General features: G+C 48.2%; 1 protein-coding gene across 1 annotated transcript in view; it reads right to left on the bottom strand.

The window, feature by feature from the left end:
• Nucleotides 1-23,605, bottom strand: part of LOC121859677 (extensin-like) — an 82,492-nt gene that overhangs the window by 28,608 nt on the left and 30,279 nt on the right. Inside the window, exon 2 of the mRNA XM_042356601.1 lies at nt 16,319-18,229. Within this exon, the coding sequence (XP_042212535.1) occupies nt 16,319-18,229 (1,911 nt within the window). The remainder of the gene's footprint in view (nt 1-16,318; nt 18,230-23,605) is intronic.

Below are 23,605 nucleotides of genomic sequence, written 5' to 3' on the forward strand. Positions count from 1 at the left end.
ACTCTTATCACTATAGGTATAAGATTGATTTTTAGTATTCCATCGTTTCTTAGTGGATTAAGGCATTGATTCTCTCAAGACCCCGGGAGCAACAGCATCACCAGTCCACATCCTTTGTATTTAATTGCACGTAAAGTTGTGTCTTCTCCAGGGGGACTCACGGGATACGAGTGTTTGTAATCCCCAGCATCGAGCACCTTACATCATCCACGAAAACCTACAAAGGATCTCACCCGTTGGTATTAACTGCGGCTGTCACCTCTTGCCTGGGAGGGTTCACACTGGGTGGTGGCTCTTGAAGTTTACCGCGCCGTAACGTGTGGTGTTTTATTTGTGGGTGGTGATGGTAGTAGGAGTGGTGGTTGTAGTAGGGGTGGTGGTAGGGGTAGTGGTAGTAGTAGTAGTAGGGTAATGGTTATGGTGGTTGTGGTGGTAAGGGTGGTAGTGGTGGCTGTGATGTGTTGTTGTGAGAGGCCCAACAACCTTCACTTCTCTCACTAATAACAAGGCATAGTTTCCTTCATACGCCGATACCAACCGCGATCCTTCCCTCCCTCAACCCCCATCCCATCTCTCCCAGCCTCTCCTACCCCCATCCCACTTCTTCCAGCCCCATTCCACTTCTTCCAGCCCCATCCCACTTCCCAGCCCCATCCTCTCCCCTAGCCCCCATCCGCCTCCCCTAGCCCCATCCCACCTCCCTTAACCCCATCCTACCTCTCCTACTTCCATTCCACTTCTTCCAGCCCCATCCCACTTCTCCCAGCCCCATCCCTCTCCCCTAGTCCCCATCCCGCCTCCCCTAGCCCCATCCCACCTCCCTTAACCCCATCCTACCTCTCTTACTCCCATTCCACTTCTCCCAGCCCCATCCTCTCCCCTAGCCCCCATCCGCCTCCCCCCCATCCCACCTCCCTAACCCCATCCTACCTTCTTACTCCCATTCCACTTCTCCCAGCCCCATCCCTCTCCCCAGCCCCATCCGCCTCCCTAGCCCCATCCACCTCCCCTAGCCCCCATCTCACCTACCTGTCCTGCCTATCTAACGCTGACAGCCACGGACAGCTCTGACTGTTGGGGGTGAGCGGATAACTGTTGATGTGACTGGTTGATAACTAGTGTGAGTGAGTGGTAACTTATTGAGTGTATATTTATGGAATAAGTGGCTGATGTCGGGGTCTTTGACTGTTGAGTGTATGTGTGTGAGTAGGATAATTGACTGTTGATGGAACGGATGATTTTTGGAGGTGACTGTATGATTCGTAGATGATTGCATGACGATAGAGATGAATATGTGGAATTTTGATAGAAAACGCAAGATTTTAGGGGAAACTATACTAAAAAATTTATACATGGGAAATTGTCGCAGTGAACTATAAGGCTATCGTATCGATTCTACCCAGCAGTAAAAAAAATAAAAATAAAATAAACATGTACACACCTGTGATATATGTATACGCATGATAGCGATTGGTTTGGGATTACTGACGATAGTGTATGATTATTGTGGCACTGTAAACTACGATATACACGGATGATGGCGATTGGTGGTGATTACTGACGATAGTGTATGATCATTGTGGCACTGTAGTTGTGTTGTTAAGGTGGTGATTATAGGTTAAAGTGAAGGATAATGGGATGATTATAGACGTGGTGTGTATGCGGTCGCTTCCCCCTCCCCTTTCCCCTTCCCTCCTCCTCCTTCACTGGGTAGTTTGGTCACTTAATGGCGGTGGCTGTGTGTAGGGAAAAAACACGAAGTAAATAAATAAATTGGTGACCGTAGTAGTAGTAGTAGAATAATAGTAAATGAATTTGTTCCCTATAATTTGGGATACACACACACACACACACACACACACACAACACACACACACACACACACACACACACACACACACACACACATCGGTAGAGTCCCTGTTCTAGAGTTTGAAAGAGTATAAATTAATAAAAATTCCGGAAAATCATAAATATGGTGTCCCTCAGGAGTTCGCCTGGGTCCCTGGCAGATATTGATCGATGGAGGAAGATTGTCAGGCTGATGTGGGGCTTGGGACGAGGAGGAGGAAGATGAGGAGGAAGGAAGAAGGAGGAGGAGGTGGGGGATGGGGGAGGAGGATGGGGAGCAAGGAAAGAGGAGAAGGAGGAGGAGGAAGGGAGGAGGAGGAGGAGGAGACGGGGATAGGGTGGAGGAGGAGACGATGAATAAAGATGAAAAGGATAAGAAGGAAGAGGAGGATGAAGATGAGTAGAAGGAGGAAGGAAGAAGGATGAGGGTAAAGAGGAAGAGAGAGAGGAGAAGGATTATAAGAAGGAGAAAGCAAAGAGGGAAGAAGAGGAGAAGAAGAATTAGCACAACAAAGAAAGCGAAAGAAAAGAAGGAAGAAGAAGAAACATAAGAAACTAAATGATAAAATAAGGAACAGAGAAACAACAAAACTTGGAGTAATTAACGAGTGACTGACCTGATTGGTTAACGAGTGACTCACCTGATTGGTTAACGAGTGACTCACCTGATTGGTTAACGAGTGACTCACCTGATTGGTTAACGAGTGACTCACCTGATTGGTTAACGAGTGACTCACCTGATTGGTTAACGAGTGACTCACCTGATTGGTTAACGAGTGACTCACCTGACTCTTCTGACTAAGTCGTTAAAGTTGTCTGTTTATTTTTTTACTATTTTTAATTTCTATTATTTGTTTATAATTTTATTCGTTTCCTCTTTTTCTCTCGTCTATTATTTACACTTTGTCTGTCTGTCTGTCTGTCTGTCTGTCTGTCTGTCTGTCTGTCTGTCTGTCTGTCACTACGCGCGTGGATATGAACACTGACAATCATCACTTTTTATCAACAACAACAATTATAACAACATCAGAAACAACAACAACAACAACAACAACAACAACAACAACAACAACAACAACGACACTAGCCACCCACTCAGAGGCAGCATCAAAACATTTATAAACAAAAAATAAGAACAACAAAAACAATAAAATTCCTTCACAATGTTGAGATAAATAGAGTCGCTTAATAACAGCTCCATCAACTAGACCCCATTCCTCGCCCTCCTCCTCCTCCTCCTCCTCGCCCTCCTCCTCGTCTTCCCTTCGTCCTCCTCTTCGTCTTCCCTTCGTCCTCCTCTTCGTCCTCCTCTTCGTCTTCCATTCGTCCTCCTCTTCGTCCTCCCTTCGTCCTCCTCTTCGTCCTCCTCTTCGTCTTCCTCGTCCTCCTCTTTCACGTCCTCCTCTTCGTCCTCCTCTTCGTCTTCCATTCGTCCTCCCTCTTCGTCTTCACTTCGTCCTCCTCCTCGTCTTCCCTTCGTCCTCCTCCTCGTCTTCCCTTCGTCCTCCTCTTCGTCTTCCTTCGTCCTCCTCTTCGTCTTCCATTCGTCCTCCTTACGTCTTCCCTTCGTCCTCCTCCTCGTCTTCCCTTCGTCCTCCTCCTCGTCTTCCTTTCGTCCTCCTCCTCGTCTTCCCTTCGTCCTCCTCTTCGTCTTCCCTTCGTCCTCCTCTTCGTCTTCCCTTCGTCCTCCTCCTCGTCTTCCCTTCGTCCTCCTCTTCGTCTTCCCTTCGTCCTCCTCTTCGTCTTCCCTTCGTCCTCCTCCTCGTCTTCCCTTCGTCCTCCTCCTCGTCTTCCCTTCGTCCTCCTCCTCGTCTTCCCTTCGTCCTCCTCCTCGTCTTCCCTTCGTCCTCCTCTTCGTCTTCCCTTCATCCTCCTCTTCGTCTTCCCTTCGTCCTCCTCCTCATCTTCCTTCGTCCTCCTCTTCGTCTTCCTTCGTCCTCCTCCTCATCTTCCCTTCGTCCTCCTCGTCTTCCCTTCGTCCTCCTCCTCGTCTTCCCTTCGTCCTCCTCCTCGTCTTCCCTTCGTCCTCCTCTTCGTCTTCCCTTCGTCCTCCTCTTCGTCTTCCATTCGTCCTCCTCTTCGTCTTCCCTTCGTCCCCTCCTCCTCGTCTTCCTTCGTCCTCCTCCTCGTCTTCCTTCGTCCTCCTCCTCGTCTTCCCTTCGTCCTCCTCTTCGTCTTCCCTTCGTCCTCCTCTTCGTCTTCCCTTCGTCCTCCTCGTCTTCCTTCGTCCTCCTCCTCGTCTTCCCTTCGTCCTCCTCTTCATCTTCCCTTCGTCCTCCTCCTCATCTTCCCTTCGTCCTCCTCTTCGTCTTCCCTTCGTCCTCCTCCTCGTCTTCCTCGTCCTCCTCCCGTCTTCCTTCGTCCTCCTCCTCTTCGTCTTCCCTTCGTCCTCCCCTCTTCGTCTTCCCTTCGTCCTCTCTTCGTCTTCCCTTCGTCCTCCTCTTCGTCTTCCTTCATCCTCCTCTTCGTCTTCCCTTCGTCCTCCTCCTCGTCTTCCCTTCGTCCTCTCTTCGTCTTCCCTTCGTCCTCCTCTTCGTCTTCCTCGTCCTCCTCCTCGTCTTCCCTTCGTCCTCCTCTTCGTCTTCCCTTCGTCCTCCTCTTCGTCTTCCCTTCGTCCTCCTCTTCGTCTTCCTTCGTCCTCCTCTTCGTCTTCCCTTCGTCCTCCTCTTCGTCTTCCTTCGTCCTCCTCTTCGTCTTCCTTCGTCCTCCTCTTCGTCTTCCCTTCGTCCTCCTCCTCGTCTTCCCTTCGTCCTCCTCCTCGTCTTCCCTTCGTCCTCCTCTTCGTCTTCCTCGTCCTCCTCTCGTCTTCCCTTCGTCCTCCTCTTGGTCTTCCTTTCGTCCTCCTCTTCGTCTTCCCTTCGTCCTCCTCTTCGTCTTCCCTTCGTCCTCCTCTTCGTCTTCCCTTCGTCCTCCTCTTCGTCTTCCCTTCGTCCTCCTCCTCGTCTCCCTTCGTCCTCCTCTTCGTCTTCCCTTCGTCCTCCTCTTCGTCTTCCCTTCGTCCTCCTCTTCGTCTTCCCTTCGTCCTCCTCCTCGTCTTCCCTTCGTCCTCCTCTTCGTCTTCCCTTCGTCCTCCTCTTCGTCTTCCCTTCGTCCTCCTCTTCGTCTTCCCTTCGTCCTCCTCTTCGTCTTCCCTTCGTCCTCCTCTTCGTCTTCCTTCGTCCTCCTCTTCGTCTTCCTTCGTCCTCCTCTTCGTCTTCCCTTCGTCCTCCTCCTCGTCTTCCCTTCGTCCTCCTCTTCGTCTTCCCTTCGTCCTCCTCTTCGTCTTCCCTTCGTCCTCCTCCTCGTCTTCCCTTCATCCTCCTCTTCGTCTTCCTTCAATCCTCCTCTTCGTCTTCCTTCGTCCTCCTCTTCGTCTTCCCTTCGTCCTCCTCTTCGTCTTCCCTTCGTCCTCCTCTTCGTCTTCCCTTCGTCCTCCTCCTCGTCTTCCCTTCGTCCTCCTCCTCGTCTTCTTCCTTCGTCCTCTCTTCGTCTTCCCTTCGTCCTCCTCTTCGTCTTCCCTTCGTCCTCCTCTTCCTCTTCCCTTCGTCTTCCTCTTCGTCTTCCCTTCGTCCTCCTCTTCGTCTTCCCTTCGTCTTCCTCGTCGTCTTCTTCGTCAGTGGCGGTAAAGTGAATGATAGAAACCCCCTCCCTGCTTCCTCCATCATCTCTACCTTCCTCCTTCCCTTCCTTCCTCCGTCTTTCCATCACCCCTTCCACCACCAGTCCCTCCCTCCTTCCTCGTTCACCCCTCCTTCACCCTCCGTTCCTCCCTCCTCGTCACTCCATCCTTACTTTCTTCACCCCCTCCAACCCTCCTTCACCCTCCGTTCCTCCTCCTCCGTCACTCCCTCTTACTTTCTTCACCCCTCCCTCCAACCCTCCTTCACCCTCCGTTCCTCCTCCCTCCGTCCTCCTCCTTACTTTCTTCACCCCTCCCTCCAACCCTCCTTCACCCTCCGTTCCCTCCCTCCCTCCGTCCCTCCCTCCTTACTTTCTTCACCCCTCCCTCCAACCCTCCTTCACCCTCCGTTCCCTCCCTCCCTCCCTCCTTACTTCCTTCACCCCACCCTCCTTCCATCACCCCCATTTTCGCGGGCCATCGTGTGAGGAGGTCGGTTGCGCCACGATTACCAGGTGTGTCGACGACTAATGACCAGACGATACATTCCCTACGTTCCACCGCCCACGATAGTCCTCAGAGCTGCTGGTCATTAAAAAGCGATAAACCGGTGTTGTGAGGTTTAGTAACGAAGGCAATGTGGACTTTTATCGTAGGAGAAAACTGAAGGAACTTGCTAGAGGTGTGGTCTCTGGTCTCTGGTCTCTCTGCTGGAAAACGAACCAACCAAAACGTCTACTTTTTTTTACGAAATTGAAATTCTTAGATATTTTTTGTTTTGGTTTTTGCAGTATGTGAATGATGCAATGTAGAGTAACAGTGAAAGGTTTGAGTTAATTAGATTAGGTTAGGTTAGGTTAGGTTAGGTTAGGTAAGGTTAGGTTAGGTTAGCTTTGAATTGATTAGTTAAATTTGGGTTAATTTATATCAGGTTGGGCTAGATTAGATTACTTAATGATGGGTGTCGAGTAGTGTCGAGCGGTATCGGGCGGTATCGGGCGGTGTCGAGGCGTATCGGGTAGTGTCGGGCGGTATCGGGCGGCGAGGATAGCTGATAGGCAATAATTGGACGGAGTACGGTAAGGCCCGGACGAGGGAGTCACTAATTAAGAAAGAGAGATGATGTGAGTTGGTCACCTGACACTGAGTCGAGATACTGGGGGAAACCTGTCAGGTGCCCGGGCAGGTGGTGCCAGGCAGGTGAGGTGCCCGGCAGGTGAGGTGCCCGGCAGGTGGTGGTGGAGGAGGGACGGAGGGAGGAGTGATATAATTGTTGAAATATCGTGTGTCTGTCTGTATGTGTGTGTATGTGTATGTTTATATAGAGATAGGAGAGAGAGAGAGAGAGAGAGAGAGAGAGAGAGAGACACACTAACCCAGTACCTTCAGCTCACCAGACTGGGCGTAGTATCTCTAACTCCTTATGAAACAAATGACATACGATACCCATGAATATTGAGACGATGGCCTTCTAAAGAGAGGTCGTTATATAGACTTTTCGCTTAATGGGGTTCGTTATATGTAGGGTTCGTTTAATATAATAGGATTCGATACAGTTAGGGTGACTTTGATGACAATTTACGTATCTCAAGTTGGGTAAAATATTTAACATATCTCAAGTTAGGAAATATTACATATATCAAATTAGGGAAAAAAAATAATTATCATTGTTTTGAGAATTTAAATATCGTAGTATAAGTTACGAGATTAATTTAACTTAGGAGATTATTGAGAATTAATTGGTTTAGTTCTGTCTTTCTTACTCCAAGATAGATGCTGGCCTAGGGAGGGGGAGGTCGGAGGTATGTGAGATAAACATATGTTCTGGTGGCCGTATCTACACACACACACACACACACACCTGTTCCCCACCACACCTGTCTCTCTCACACACACACCTGTCCCACCCAAACACACCTGCCCCTTAGTGTTTCCTCTACAGGTCACCACCATGAAGAATTAGGTTAGGTTTGGTTAGGTTAGGTTAGGTTAGGTTAGGTTAGGTTAGGTTAGGTTAGGTTGAGAGTGTTTAATCATCAGGTGAAATAAACTGGGGTGCCTAATCTTTACGTGAACCCCAAATTATGTCAATGGGATGTATAAATTTCGTGTGGGTAGTTTTTTCGTGGGTAGTTTTCGTGTGGGTAGTTTTCGTGTGGGTAGTTTTCGTGTGGGTAGTTTTTCGTGTGGGTAGTTTTCGTGTGGGTAGTTTTCGTGTGGGTAGTTTTCGTGTGGGTAGTTTTCGTGTGGGTAGTTTTCGTGTGGGTAGTTTTTCGTGTGGTAGTTTTCGTGTGGATAGTTTTCGTGTGGGTAGTCTTCGTGTGGGTAGTTTTCGTGTGGGTAGTTTTCGTGTGGTAGTTTTTCGTGGGTAGTTTTGTGTGGGTAGTTTTCGTGTGGGTAGTTTTCGTGTGGGTAGTTTTCGTGTGGGTAGTTTTTCGTGTGGGTAGTTTTCGTGTGGGGTAGTTTTCGTGTGGGTAGTTTTCGTGTGGGTAGTTTTTTCGTGTGGATGGTTTCGTGTGGGTAGTTTTCATGTGGGTAGTTTTCGTGTGGGTAGTTTTCGTGTGGAGTTTTTCGTGTGGGTAATTTTCGTGTGGGTAGTTTTCGTGTGGGTAGTTTTCGTGTGGGTATTTACTCAAGCACTCTGGACTGACTAATTCCCCCTAATATTTACGAATTATTCTGTGATCTTTAGCCGCCTATTGGAGACGTGTGTGTGTGTGTATGTGTGTGTGTGTGTGTGTGTGTATGTGTGTGTGTGTGTTTGTGTGTGTGTGTGTGTGTTGCAAAAATAATCCGCCCCTTCTAAATAATAAAACAGCCAATCACAACTGTTCTTGCAATAACGTCACTCAATCACACCTACAGAGACTTGACTTGACATTTATCTCAGGAGGAAAAATAATAAATTAACTGAGTGTATGAATGTCAGACCTTAAATTAGGCCAGGTCAGGGCTTAATGGTGGCCAGGTCAAGGCTTAATGGTGGCCAGGTCGTGTAATTACCTCCCTAATAAACCCCAGTTGGATCCATTACAGAAATTGGGTTACAATGTTACCTGGGCAGGACAAATTGTAATTGGTGTACCTGTACGGGGTAAATTATAGGTCCAGGATGGATGTAATGGGGGTGACAGTGTGTACAGTTTGACTTCTGTCCTTACGCTTGGCTGACAGTGTTGACAGCTATCTATTGGTGCGTATGAGCGTATATATGGCATTTTCACTACACACACACACACACACACACACACACATACACCAAGTTCCAAGATTATGTGGGTGAGCAAGTGACATTCATAACGCGTATATATGCATTGGTGGCGTATCTACTTGGCGTATGTGTGACGGTGGTGCGTACGTGGTCTGGGTGGCTGACGGTAACGTAGTTTACTTTCACTGCTGAGGTGATTGTTGTGGTAAAAAGGTGTTGTTATTGTTTGTGTTATTATTGTTGTTTTGATTGTTGTTATTTTGTTATTGTTGTTGTGATTGTTGTTATTATTGTTGGTGTTATTGTTGTTATTTTGTTATTGTTGTTATGGTTATTAAGGTTATTATTATTATTATTATTATAATTATTATTATTATTATTATTATTATTATTATTACTTATCTACTACTACTACTACTACATGTACAACCACCACCACCACCCCCAACCACCACCACCCACCACCACCCACCCACCACCACCACCACCCCCAACCACCACCACCACCACCACCACCCACCACCACCAACCACCACCACCACCAACCACTACCACCACCCCCAACCACCACCACCACCACCAACCACCACCACCACCACCCCCAACCACAACCACTACCACCACCCACCACCACCAACCACCACCCCCAACCACCACAACAACCACTACCACCACCCACCACCACCAACCACCACCCCAACCACCACCACCACCCACCACACCAACCACCACCCACCCACCACCACCCCCATCCACCACACCACCAACCACCACTACCCACCACCACCCCCAACCACCACCACCCAACCACTACCACCACCACCACCACCAATACATTACTCGTGAAAATAACAAAAGCCAAACCAGTCCTCTTACCTAACTGTTCTATTATTATCACACTATTATATATTTTCTCTCTTTCAACGTCAATGTAACAAAAGCTCACATTACGTAGCTTTTGTTTCGTCTTTTTGTTGGAGGAATTAATAACAGATGGGATTGGTGGTAACAAATATCTGGGTCACTTTTATTAATGGTGTCCGATAATAATGTAATTGGTTTTTTTTGACCTTCAGGGCTTGTTGAGAGGGTGGGTTGGGGTTGATTAAGGAAGGTGGGAGTATGGAATGAGGGTGGAGTTGGAATGAGGTGGAGTGAGAACAGGTTGGTGGGTGGGTGTTGAGATCGTGTTGTATTGTGACTGTGTTTGTCTGTCTGTCTGTCTGTCTGTGTCTCTCTGTATGTGTGTGTGTGTGTGTGTGTGTGTGTGTGTGTGTGTGTGTGTGTGTGTGTGTGTGTGTGTGTGTATCTGTCTGTCTATTTATTTCAATTATTTTTGTAATAATTTTAAATGCCTACTGACTCACAAGACTCTAGCTGACTCATCTTTAACCACACTGAGTCACCATTACCCACTGACTCATTATTTACACACTGACTCACCATTTACCACACTGACTCACCATTTACCACACTGACTCACCATTAACCACACTGACTCACCATTTACCACACTGACTCTTAACCACACACTGACTCACCATTTACCACACTGACTCACCATTTACCACACTGACTCACCATTAACCACACTGACTCACCATTTACCACACTGACTCACCATTACCACACTGACTCACCATTAACCACACTGACTCACCATTTACCACACTGACTCACCATTTACCACACTGACTCACCATTTACCACACTGACTCTACATTTACCACACTGACTCATTATTTACTGACTCACCATTAACCACACTGAACACATCATTTACCACACTGATCGGCGAATCGTAATTGTACACCTGAATTTAATTTATATTCCCAGGTGCGTTTTTTTTCCCTCCAGGTAAAGGAGTGATAATTATCAGGTAAAACAGGTGTGCTGCATTAAGAGAACAATGTCAACAAGAGTCACTTCGGTGGCCTATTCACACATAACCCAACCAGCAACGGGGTGGTATGGTTGTCAATGATGCAACTTGCCACTCGGGGATATTTTTCGCCTTTGCAACATTCAACTTTGGGATATTTAGCGTGTCTCTGTCTCCCTGCCTGCCTGCCTGCCCCCTGAGACACTGTGGGTTGGAGGAAGGGAGGGAGCAGGCAGAGAGGGAGGCAGGGAGCAGGCAGGGAGGGAGGCAGGGAGCAGGCATGGAAGGAGGCACACACGGAGCAGGCAGGGGTGGGGGGGTGAGGGAGGAGGCTGGTTATATCTTTCTATCTTTCTATCCTTCTATCCTTCTATCTTTCTATCTTTCTATCCTTCCATCCTTCTGTCTCTCCAACACAACACTCTCTACCGTCTCACGACCTGAACACAATATCATCTATCCTTTGCTCCTTCAACACTAGGACCTCCATTCCTTCATCCCTTCATTTCGGCCTCTATTCTTCACCTCCTTCAAGACGATGCTATCAATCCTTCGTCAACCCCTGCTTCACCCCCCACCCCTCCTTCACCCCCCACCCTCCTTCACACCTCCAGTAAAACACTATCCTCCCGTTCTCACCCTCCTCCTGCCCCCTCCACACTCCCTTATCCATACAAACTCCATCCAGCTCCTCCACACCCTCCTCCATCAACTCACACAACTCCACCCCCCCTCCTCCACCTCCCCACCCCTCACCCTCCAGAGCTAAGTACGAGTGTCAGTTTTATCTACAAGGTTAATGACTTGAGTTTATCCCAAGTAACACTCAACCATTAGTATACCATTAGTCTGATCGAGGTGCCAGGTGTAGCCTCGTCATCCTGGTTGGTGAGGCCCTTCCATATGTCCCACACCTCCCTTGGACACCGGACAGTAGATGTTGGCTAGTGGACATATGTCAGGTTGTGGACATTTGGACATATGTGAGGTTGTGGACATAATAACCCAACTGATAATTTGAGATATTTTGGAGTTATTGGACATTTGACATAAAAATAAGGACATAAAAACCCCTTATCAATTATTATTATATATTGGACATTACTCATCAGTTATATAAGGACATAAGTCATAATATCAGACACCTCACCGTATGTCTTCCTCACCTTATCTAATCTGTCTACCTGATGTGTCTACCTCTTAAATAGTGTCCAGATAAGGAGAGAGGACACACACACACACACGGATACACACGGATACACACACACACACACACGGATACACACGGATACACGGATACACACACACCACACACACACACACACACACGTACACACACACACGGATACACACACGGATACGTACACACACACACACACACACACACACACCCACCCCACCACCCACCACACCCACACACACACACACACCCACACACACACACACACACACACACACACACACACACACACACACACAACACACACACACCCCACCCACCCACCACCCACCCACCACACCCACCACCCACACACACACACACACCACACACACACACACACACACACACACACCCACACACACACACACACACACACACACAGGATACACGGATACACACACACACACACCCCACCCCACCCACCCACCCACCACACACACACACCACACACACACACACACACACACACACACACACACACACACACACACACACACACACACACACCCACTCCTATCTGTAGGATTTATGGGTCATGAACTTCACCTCGAATCATCCTGTCTTAAGGATAAGTCAGAGATAATTTTTTGTTTAATGTGTGTGTGTGTGTGTGTGTGTGTGTGTGTGTGTGTGTGTGCTTCTATCCATATATTGCTTAATAATTCAAAATTCCCATACATACATACATACATACATACATACATACATACATACATACATACATATCCACCTGGCCTTCTACTAATGAAAATAACGTTACCTTTATAGATAAACAATAACAAAACAGAAGTCAATTATCCAGTGTGCCTGAAAAACACGGAGGTCAGGTGTGTTTTTCTCCTTTCACCTAACGGGTAATTAAGGGTACGCGGCTGGTAACGGTGGTGTCCAGGTGTAGGTTAGGTTAGGTTAGGTTTGGTTAGATTAGGTTAGATCAGCTTGGGTTGTGTTAGGTTGGGTTGGGTTAGGTTGGGTTGGGTTGCGTTAGGTTAGGACCTGTTGGAAAGACGAAGAAGAACAACAAAACAACAACAACAACAACAACACACAATCAAACAAGGAATACAGACAACAGGCCATAGGTACACGTCAGACAACAGGCCATAGGTACACGTCACACAACAGGCCATAGGTAGTCAGACAACAGACCATAGGTACACGTCACACAACAGGCCATAGGTAGACGTCAGACAACAGGCCATAGGTACACGTCAGACAACAGGCCATAGGTACACGTCAGACAACAGGCCATAGGTAAACGTCAGACAACAGGCCATAGGTACACGTCACACAACAGGCCATAGGTACACGTCACACAACAGGCCATAGGTACACGTCACACAACAGGCCATAGGTATACGTCACACAACAGGCCATAGGTACACGTCACAAACAGGCCATAGGTACACGTCAGACAACAGGCCATAGGTACACGTCACACAACAGGCCATAGGTAGACGTCAGACAACAGGCCATAGGTACACGTCAGACAACAGGCCATAGGTACACGTCAGACAACAGGCCAGGTAAGCGTCACACAACAGGCCATAGGTACACGTCACACAACAGGCCATAGGTACACGTCACACAACAGGCCATAGGTAACACGTCACACAACAGGCCATAGGTACACGTCACACAACAGGCCATAGGTACACGTCACACAACAGGCCATAGGCACACGTCAGACAACAGGCCATAGGTACACGTCAGACAACAGGCCATAGGTACACGTCAGACAACAGGCCATACGTACACGTCAGACAACAGGCCATAGGTACACGTCACACAACAGGCCATAGGTACACGTCAGACAACAGGCCATAGGTACACGTCAGACAACAGGCCATAGGTACACGTCAGACAACAGGCCATAGGTACACGTCAGACAACAGGCCATAGGTACACGTCACACAACAGGCCATAGGTACACGTCAGACAACAGGCCATAGGCACGTCAGGCAACAGGCCATAGGTACACGTCACACAACAGGCCATAGGTACACGTCAGACAACAGGCCATAGGCACGTCACCAACAGTCCATAGGTACACGTCAGACAGCAGGCCATAGGTACACGTCACACAACAGGCCATAGGTACACGTCACACAACAGGCCATAGGTACACGTCACACAACAGCCATAGGTACACGTCACACAACAGGCCATAGGTACACGTCACAAAAACAGCCATAGGTACACGTCACACAACAGGCCATAGGTACAGGTCAACACCAGAAAGGCGTGTAAGAGCTCTCCAGTTTGGTGGATAATTCTCATAACATACATAGATGCTGGGCGGCTAATGAGCAGCAACACGGGGCGGTGATAGGAAGGGCGTAAGAGATGTGAGGATTACCTTGTTTGGTGAGTGGGGGAAGGGTGGGGGGTTAGGAGGAGGAGGTGGATGGGGCGTTCTTGCTGTCTGTTTGTCTCTCTCTCTCTCTCAGTAAAGAACAAGAAATTAGCTACTTAGATTCCTAGCCAGTTCTTTCAGCTAGTTAGTCCTCCTCGCCAGCCAGTCCTCCTAGCCAGCCAGTCCTCCTAGCCAGCCAGCCCTCCTAGCCAGCCAGCCCTCCTAGCCAGCCAGCCCTCCTAGCCAGCCAGCCCTCCTAGCCAGCCAGCTCTCCTAGCCAGCCAGTCCTCCTAGCCAGCAAATTAGGGTGCTCAATCTTGATCATAATTATTACGTGTTCACCGCATGTGCTTCCCCACACACCTGTGCTTCTCACTACACCTGTGCTTCTCACTACACCTGTGCTTCTCACTACACCTTTGCTTCTCACTACACCTGTGCTTCTAACTACACCTGTGCTTCTCACAACACCTGTGCTTCTAACTACACCTGTGCTTCTAACTACACCTGTGCTTCTAACTACACCTGTGCTTCTAACTACACCTGTGCTTCTAACTACACCTGTGCTTCTCACTACACCTGTGCATTTCTACCTTTTGTATTAATCTACCTCTCACGTCTATACACCTTCCTACATAGACACTGTATAGAGTATAGACATTGTATTTTCCTGTACATAGTGGATGTTTCTATACAACTTCAGTATATCTTATGTCCCTGTATACTTAACGTTACTAAATAAATTATTAAGTAAGGATTAAGTAATTACCCTGTATACTTAACGTTACTAAATAAATTATTAAGTAAGGATTAAGTAATTACCCTGAATACTTAACGTTACTAAATAAGTTATTAAGTAAAGATTGAGTAATTATCTGTTATTTAGCTTAATTTCATAGTAGTTATCTGAGAATTATACGACTTATATTAGGTATTTCTGTCTAATTCCTATAATTTAATGTGTTAAGGCATAATTATAGGTATAATATGTTTTTCTTTATAGTATAAGTTGGTGGAGAGTTCAGTGGTTCAGTTTTAACACCTAGTTATTATTGTTAAGGAATTAGACATATAAATGGCCTATGTGTTCAAGTGTTCATCTATTTATCACAGCTGAATGGCGGTTTGAAAATAGACTTTTAGCCATAATTTATCTAACTGGTCTCCTAACCTAACCTAACCTAACGTAGCCTAACATAAACCAACCTAACCTAACCTAACCAAACCAAACCAAACCAAACCTAACCAAACCAAATTAAACCAAACCAAACCAAACCAAACCAAGCCAAACCAAGCCAAACCAAACCAAACCAAACCAAACCAAACCAAACCAAACCAAACCACCAAACCAAATTAAACCAAAGCCAAACCAAACCAAACCAAACCAAACCAAACCAAGCCAAACCAAACCAAACCAAACCAAACCAAACCAAACCAAACCAAATTAAACCAAACCAAATTAAACCAAACCAAACCAAATTAAACCAAACCAAACCAAACCAAACCAAATTAAACCAAACCAAACCAAACCAAATTAAACCAAACCAAATTAAACCAAACCAAACCAAATTAAACCAAACCAAACCAAACCAAACCAAATTAAACCAAACCAAACCAAACCAAATTAAACAAACCAAAACAAACTACTCAAGAATGGAACGGCAACTTATTCTCCTTTACTTCCCTTCTTTGGCACGACGCTTGGCTCTCTCTCTCTTCTTACCTTCCTCCCGTCTCTCTCCTTCCCTACCTCCTCATCCGTCTCCCCACCTCCCTCCCCACTGTCTCTATCTCCGTCTACCTCTCTCTCTCTCTCTCTTCCCTACCTTCCTCCGTCTCTCTCCTTCCCTACCTCAGTACTGTCTCTCCCTCACCCTCCCTCCCCACTCTCTATCTCCGTTCACCTCCTCCTCCCCGTCTCTCCCTCTACCAGGTGCTGGGGTTTAAATCTCCCGTGGCTTCGTTTATCGTGGATAATTACCGGTTATGCTGATACAGATACCAAGTAATAAACTTTTTAGAGCTGTCGCCCTTGGCCCTGCCCTAGTCACTTCATTTCTATTCATGAGGCGGTGATGGGGCGCAGGCGGTGGTCGGGGGGGCCTTGTATGTGAGGCGGTGATCGGGGGGCCTTGTACTGTGAGGCGGTGATCGGGGGGCCTTGTACTGTGAGGCGGTGGTCGGGGGGTACCTTGTACTGTGAGGCGGTGGTCGGGGGTGCCTTTATACTGTGAGGCGGTGGTCGAGGGGCCCTTGTACTGTGAGGAGGTGGTCAGGGGGGCTTTGTACTGTGAGGCGGTGGTCGAGGGGCCCTTGTACTGTGAGGAGGTGTGGGGGGCCCTTGTACTGTGAGGAGGTGGTCGGGGGGGCCTTGTACTGCGAGGCGGTGGTCGAGGGGCCTTGTACTGTGAGGCGGTGGTCGGGGGTTGGGGGCCCTTGTACTGTGAGGCGGTGATCGGGGGCTTTTCTGTGACGGTGGTCGGGGGTGCCCTTGTACTGTGAGGCGGTGGTCGGGGGTGCCCTTGTACTGTGAGGCGGTGGTCGAGGGGCCCTTGTACTGTGAGGTGGTCGGGGGGCCCTTGTACTGTGAGGCGGTGGTCGAGGGGCCCTGTACTGTGAGGAGGTGGTCGGTATGACTGTGAGGTGGTCGTCGAGGGCCCTTGTACTGTGAGGCGGTGGTCAGGTGGGGGCCCTGTACTGTGAGGCGGTGATCGGGGGAGCCTGTACTGTGAGGCGGTGGCCGGGGTGGGAGGCCCTTGTACTGTGTGGCGGTGGTCGGGGGGGCCTTTACTGTGAGGCGGTGGCCGGGGTGGGAGGCCCTTGTACTGTGAGGAGGTGGTCGGGTGGGGGCCTTGTACTGTGAGGCGGTCGTCGAGGGGCCCTTGTACTGTGAGGCGGTGGTCGGGGGGCCTTGTACTGTGAGGCGGTGATCGGGGGGGCCTTGTACTGTATGGCGGTGATCGGTGGGGGCCCTTGTACTGTGTGCGGTGGCGGGGGGCCCTGTACTGTGTGGCGGTGGTCGGGGGGCTTTGTACTGTGAGGCGGTGGTCGAGGGGGGCCTTGTACTGTGAGGCAGGCCGGGGTGGGAGGCCTTGTACTGTGGCGGTGGTCGGGGGGCCCTTGTACTGTGTGGCGGTGGTCGGGGGGCTTTGTACTGTGAGGCGGTGGTCGAGGGGGGCCTTTACTGTGTGGCGTGGTCGGGGGGCCCTTGTACTGTGGCGGTGGTCGGGGGCCTGTACTGGAGGCGGTGGTCTGGGGGCCCTTGTACTGTGTGGCGGTGGTCGGGGGGCCTTGTACTGTGAGGCGGTGGTCGGGGGGCCTTGTACTGTGAGGCGGTGGCCGGGTGGGAGGCCCTTGTACTGTGTGGCGGTGGTCGGGGGGCCTTGTACTGTGTGGCGGTGGTCGGGGGTTGTACTGTGAGGCGGTGGCGGGTGGGAGGCCCTGTACTGTGGCGGTGGTGGGGGGGCCTTGTACTGTGGCGGTGGGGGGGGCCTGTACTGTGAGGCGGTGGTCGAGGGGGGCCTTGTACTGTGAGGCGGTGGTCGGGGGGCCCTTGTACTGTGAGGCGGTGGTCGGGGGAGGGGCCTTGTACTGTGAGGCGGTGGTCGGGGGGCCCTACTGTGTGGCGGTGGTCGGGGGGGCCCTTGTACTGTGAGGCGGTGGTCGGGGGAGGCCCTTGTACTGTGAGGCGGTGGTCGGGGGAGGCCCTGTACTGTGAGGCGGTCGGGGGGCCCTTGTACTGTGAGGCGGTGGTCGGGGGGCCCTGTACTGAGGCGGTGGTCGGGGGGGCCCTTGTACTGTGAGGCGGTGGTCGGGGGAGGCCCTTGTACTTGAGAGGCGGTGGTCGGGGGGAGGCCCTTGTACTGTGAGGCGGTGGTCGGGGGGGGCCCTTGTACTGTGAGGCGGTGGTCGGGGGGCCCTGTACTGTGAGGCGGTGGTCGGGGGCCCTTGTACTGTGAGGCGGTGGTCGGGGGAGGCCCTTGTACTGTGAGGCGGTGTCGGAGGCCCTTGTACTGTGTGGCGGTGGTCGGGGGGGCCTTGTACTGTGTGGCGGTGGTCGGGGAGGGGCCCTTGTACTGGAGGCGGTGGTCGGGGAGGGGGCCCTTGTACTGTGAGGCGGTGATCGGGGGGAGCCTTGTACTGTGAGGCGGTGGTCGGGGGGGCCCTTGTACTGTGGCGGTGGTCGGGGGCCCTTGTACTGTGAGGCGGTGGTCGGGGGAGGCCCTGTACTGTGAGGCGGTGGTCGGGGGAGGCCCTTGTACTGTGTGGCGGTGGTCGGGGGGCCTTGTACTGTGTGGCGGTGGTCGGGGAGGGGGCCTTGTACTGTGAGGCGGTGGTCGGGGGAGGGGCCCTGTACTGTGAGGCGGTGGTCGGGGAGGGGGCCTGTTACTGTGAGGCGGTGGTCGGGGAGGGGGCCCTTGACTGTGAGGCGGTGGTCGGGAGGGGCCTTGTACTGTGTGGCGGTGGTCGGGGGGGCCTTGTACTGTGGGCGGTGGTCGGGGGGCTCTGTACTGTGTGGCGGTGGTCGGGGAGGCCCTTGTACTGTGAGGCGGTTGTCGGGGGGCCTTGTACTGTGAGGCGGTGGTCGGGGAGGCCTTGTACTGTGTGGCGGTGGTCGGGGGGCCTTGTACTGTGTGGCGGTGGTCGGGGGGGCCTTGTACTGTGTGGCGGTGGTCGTGGGGAGGCCCTGTACTGTGAGGCGGTGGTCGTGGGGGCCTTGTACTGTGAGGCGGTGGTCGGGGGGCCTGTACTGTGAGGCGGTGGTCGGGGGGCCTTTGTACTGTGTGGCGGCGATGATCTTCCGTCTGTTTCGTTTTCTTGATTCTTCTTTTTGTCATCTTGTTTCCCTTCTTCTTTTTCCTCCTGTTCCTCCTGTTCCTCCTCCTCCTCCTCCTCCTCCTCCTCCTCCTCCTCCTCCTCCTCCTCCTTCTGCTGGGGAGGAAGGTGACTCAGGTGATGTACACAAATTATACTCTTCACCTAAGCATTAATCACAGGTACATATCTTCCCATTAAAAGTACACAGGTAAGACTTATATTCCTTAGGTTAGGTTTAGTTAGGTTGTTAAGTTAGGTTAGGTTATCCCACAGTGATTGTCCCTTTAAACAGGAGTTATATGTACAATAATACAATACTAAACTACAATACTAACAATTACAATACCTACAATCTAATAGTTGTTTACGCCTCTACAATACTACAATGTTACACTGCTACTGGTTCCACCTCTCCCCACTCCCCCCCACCCCCGCCTTGTTTATTTACATTCTTGGACTTGATAAATCGCTCGAGTACAACAGGCGGGGGGCATATCACCCCTTGGTTACAATGGATGAGTACCTATGTATCAAGATCAATGGTGGTAGTGGTGACAGTGTACCTAGAGCCCAATGGTGGCTACTAGGTATCAAGATCAATGGTGGTAATGGTGGCAGCGTATCCAGAGCCCAATGGAAGCTATGTACAATGGTGGTAATGGTGGTAGTGGTGGCAGCGTACCCAATGCCGAGTGGTACCAATGTAAATACTGGGTAATTATTGTTTATTTTTTTGTATGTGTCTAAGTTCGTGGTTTTGTTATGGTACTAATGACCATTGGAAATACTGTTGAATATTGTAGTGCCTTCCAATGGTACCGAGGTCGCTAAAAATCACAAAAAATCTCTGGGAAACTATAATGCTCCAGTGGTGCCAGGGAATCAAATCTCCAATAGTGAGATCTATAACATTCCAATGGTTATCACCACTACCAATTAAATCCCAATGGTACTTAATCTCTGTTAACAACTACCACTATTACCACCACACTCTACCACAACCACTACCATCACCACTACACCACTATACCACCACCACCACCACCACCACTTTCACTGTTCTAAGATATGACCAACAGTGACACCTCTCCCCACGCCCTGCTCGTAATCTCCCCTCCCTCCCCCTCCTCCTTCCCTCCCCACCAAAAAACGAATATTCATATATCTTTTAAGAGGGTAGACTAATGTGAGCAGGAACTATGAGAGGAGGAGGATTATAATAACTACTGTAGCACTGTGTGGGAGGGGGGGGCAGGGGGAGGAAGGGAGGAGGGGGGAGGGAGGGATTAGGGCGGTGCAGAATTAAGGGTATTTTAGGTCACTGTTTTATGTGTGTGTGTGTGTGTGTGTGTGTAGATATAGAGACACACACACACACATACTGGTCAGTGTAGCCAGATCAGGGAGGCACCACACACACTGTCCAACAAATCACTACTTCCTCAGCTATCTCTGACAGCTATCTTGTTCAGTCTCTTGATCGTTATCTCGCTTCCTGCTGGAGATTATTATTATTATTATTATTATTGGTATTATTATTATTATTGTTATTATTATTATTATTATTATTATTATTGTTATTGTTATTATTATTATTATTATCATTATTATTATTATTATTATTATTATTGGTATTATTATTATTATTGTTATTATTATTATTATTATATTATTATTATTATTGTTATTATTATTATTATTATTATTATTATTATTGTTATTGTTATTATTATTATTATTATTATTATTATTATTATTATTATTATTATTATTATTATTATTATTATTATTATTATTATTATTGTTATTATTATTATTATTATTATTATTATTATTATTATTATTATTATTATTATTATTATTATTGTTATTATTATTATTATTATTATTATTATTATTATTATTATCGCTACACAAAAAACATTAATCTTACATCTTATTATTTATTTATGAACTTATTCAGTTATTCACGTTTACATATTTGTATTTATTTATTTTCCATTTTTACATAATTTCCATGAATGGTAATGGAGGGTAGGCGCTAGGCGGGGCTTCCTGACCTGGCCCGGCGTGATGTAAATCGTTTACTCTCATGTAAATCGTAACGAGGAGGGTCAGTTACACGGCCAGTTGGACCTGATTTATAAGTTACTCGGGGTGCGTCAGGCAGCTCAATGTACGCCTCTCCTGACTGGTTGATTTACCAGACTGAATGATCTGTTGACTTTGTGTGGATATTAGTAGAGAGATTGGCTGGCTGGCTGACTGACTGACTGACTGACTGATTAACTGACTGATCAACTGACCGATTAACTGACTGACTGATTAACTGATTGATAATGTTTTTTCCTACTTGGCTCTAGGTGACACACCTCCCCCGTGGCCTTGTCTAGCCTGGAGTTCCCAAACACTACAGGAAATTGATTGTATCTGAAGTTGCTTTAGAATGAACAGTAAAAACTCTCTCTCTCTCTTATTTATTTATTTATTTATTTATTTTGATCTCTTTCTCTCTTTCCATATATACTCTTTCTTCTTTTTTCTTTCTGTAACAAAATGCACTTTGACTATGAAATCTTGAGCCCACTTACCTGAGAGAGAGAGAGAGAGAGAGAGAGAGAGAGAGAGAGAGAGAGAGTCGCACCTGCCCCACAACACATAACATACCTGGCAGGGCTTCCTGTCCTTCTCCAGTTATCAATTACCTTATTCTTCCCCCTTTTTTATTTTCTCCTACTTCCCCAACTTATCACACCTTCTCTTCATTACCTTAGTGTTATCTGATAATCGTATAGAATCTGTATGACTTTTAATGGCGTTTAATTGTGACTAAAACATATTTTATAACGCCTAGATAGCAACCCTATTCCTTGGTTTCTTTATTACTCAAAATAATACCTAGATTTATCTCACGGGTTATCAGTCCTTTTCGTACATTTTCAAAACACATCAATAAATTCGTTCATTTTTCTCTCCCTTACTATAACTAACTACAAACAGTAAGTACATCATTGCTTAAAGAAAAATACCACTTATTTATGATAGAAAAACCAGACGGGAGGTGTTATATTGTAATGGTAGTATGTGTTAAGGTTATGTTATCGATATGTTTTTTATGTAACACGGATTTATTGGTTCGGCGGTCGATATGTTTTGAAGGTTGTGTTGGCGTCCTCCAGGTGGGTAGGTGAGGACCCGCTGGCCTTCCACATATGTATTGTTCCTTCAGTCATTACGGCAAATTAGGAGCAGGTGTAATTATTCAAGAATGATGGAGATAAGATGTGATAATTTATTTGTGGCTCTGTAATGCTGAGGTGTTTCTGGAAGCCTGTAGAAGGAGGTAAAATGGATTGATAAACGTGAGAGAGAGAGAGAGAGAGAGAGAGACTTTTATTACCTCTTAGCTAGGTGACCAGAAACCGAGTTATGTATTTCCTGTGAACTTCTGGCCAGGACAGACGGCCTTAATGGCTCTCTGTGTAGATGATACTGACGAGAGAGAGAGAGAGAGAGAGAGAGAGAGAGAGAGAGAGAGAGAGAGTCCTTTACCCATGGTTTTTCCGTGAACACACAGACACACGTTCACTATTCAACTACAAAAGGACAGTCGTTCATTCACTGGGAGTTTCTTTTAGTTTAACTGTTAGGTTGTGTTAGAATAGGTTAGGTTAGGTTAGGTTAGGTAGGTTGTGTTAGAATAGGTTAGTTAGGTTAGGTTAGGTTAGTTGTGTTAGAATAGGTTAGGTTAGGTTAGGTAGGTTAGGTTAGGTTAGTTAGGTTAGAATAGGTTAGGTTACGTTAGGTTAGGTTAGGTTAGGTTAGGTTAGATTTCAAGTTGGAAAATTAGTGTGACATACACCCTCATTATCCCTCTGTAACTCATTACCTTAACGACCCTTAACGACCTCGTCCAGCATATCAAACTGGACCCCTTAAACGACCCCATTATTCCTTGTGCTCCTCTGAGGCTCCAAAATGGGTGGAAAGAGCATCAATAATAGGCCTAATGGGGAGGAGGGAGAGAGGGAGGGTGGAGCGAGGAAGGTGGAGGAGGGAGGGAAGGAGGGGGGCAGTGGGAGGAAGGGGTCAAGAGGAAGAGAAGCAGAAGGAGGAGGAGGAGGAGAAGGGGGGTGGATGGGAGGGGAGGAGGGAAAGGAGGAAGATAAATTGAAGGGCAAAATTGAATGGTATTTAGCGAGAGAACAACAACAACAACAAGGAGAACAAGAACTAGAAGAACAACAACAAGGAGAACAAAAAGGAGAACAAGAACAAGAAGAACAACAAAGAAGAAGAACAAAAGGAGAACAACATCAAGAACAACAAGAAGAACAAAACGGAGAACAAGAACAAGAACAACAAGAACAACAAGAAGAACAAAAAGGAGAACAAGAACAACAAGAACAAAAAGGAGAACAAGAAGAACAAGAAGAACAAAAAGGAGAACAAGAAGAAGAAAGGAGAGGATCATTATAACTCGAATAACTTTGGGATAAGTGCGTGCTGCTCCCCTCTCGGCTTGACCTACACCTGTTACCTGATTAAATAGGTAATATACTATTGTTTTAGGGGCCGTCACGGTACTAGGACGCCTGGGAGGGGGGGGGAGGGGTGGGGGTGGGGTGGGTGGGAGGTGTGGGTGGGTGGGGTGGGGTGTGGGGAGG

Source organism: Homarus americanus, unplaced genomic scaffold (assembly GCF_018991925.1).
Source record: "Homarus americanus isolate GMGI-L3 unplaced genomic scaffold, GMGI_Hamer_2.0 scaffold53516, whole genome shotgun sequence".
Taxonomy (NCBI): Eukaryota; Metazoa; Arthropoda; class Malacostraca; order Decapoda; family Nephropidae; genus Homarus; species Homarus americanus.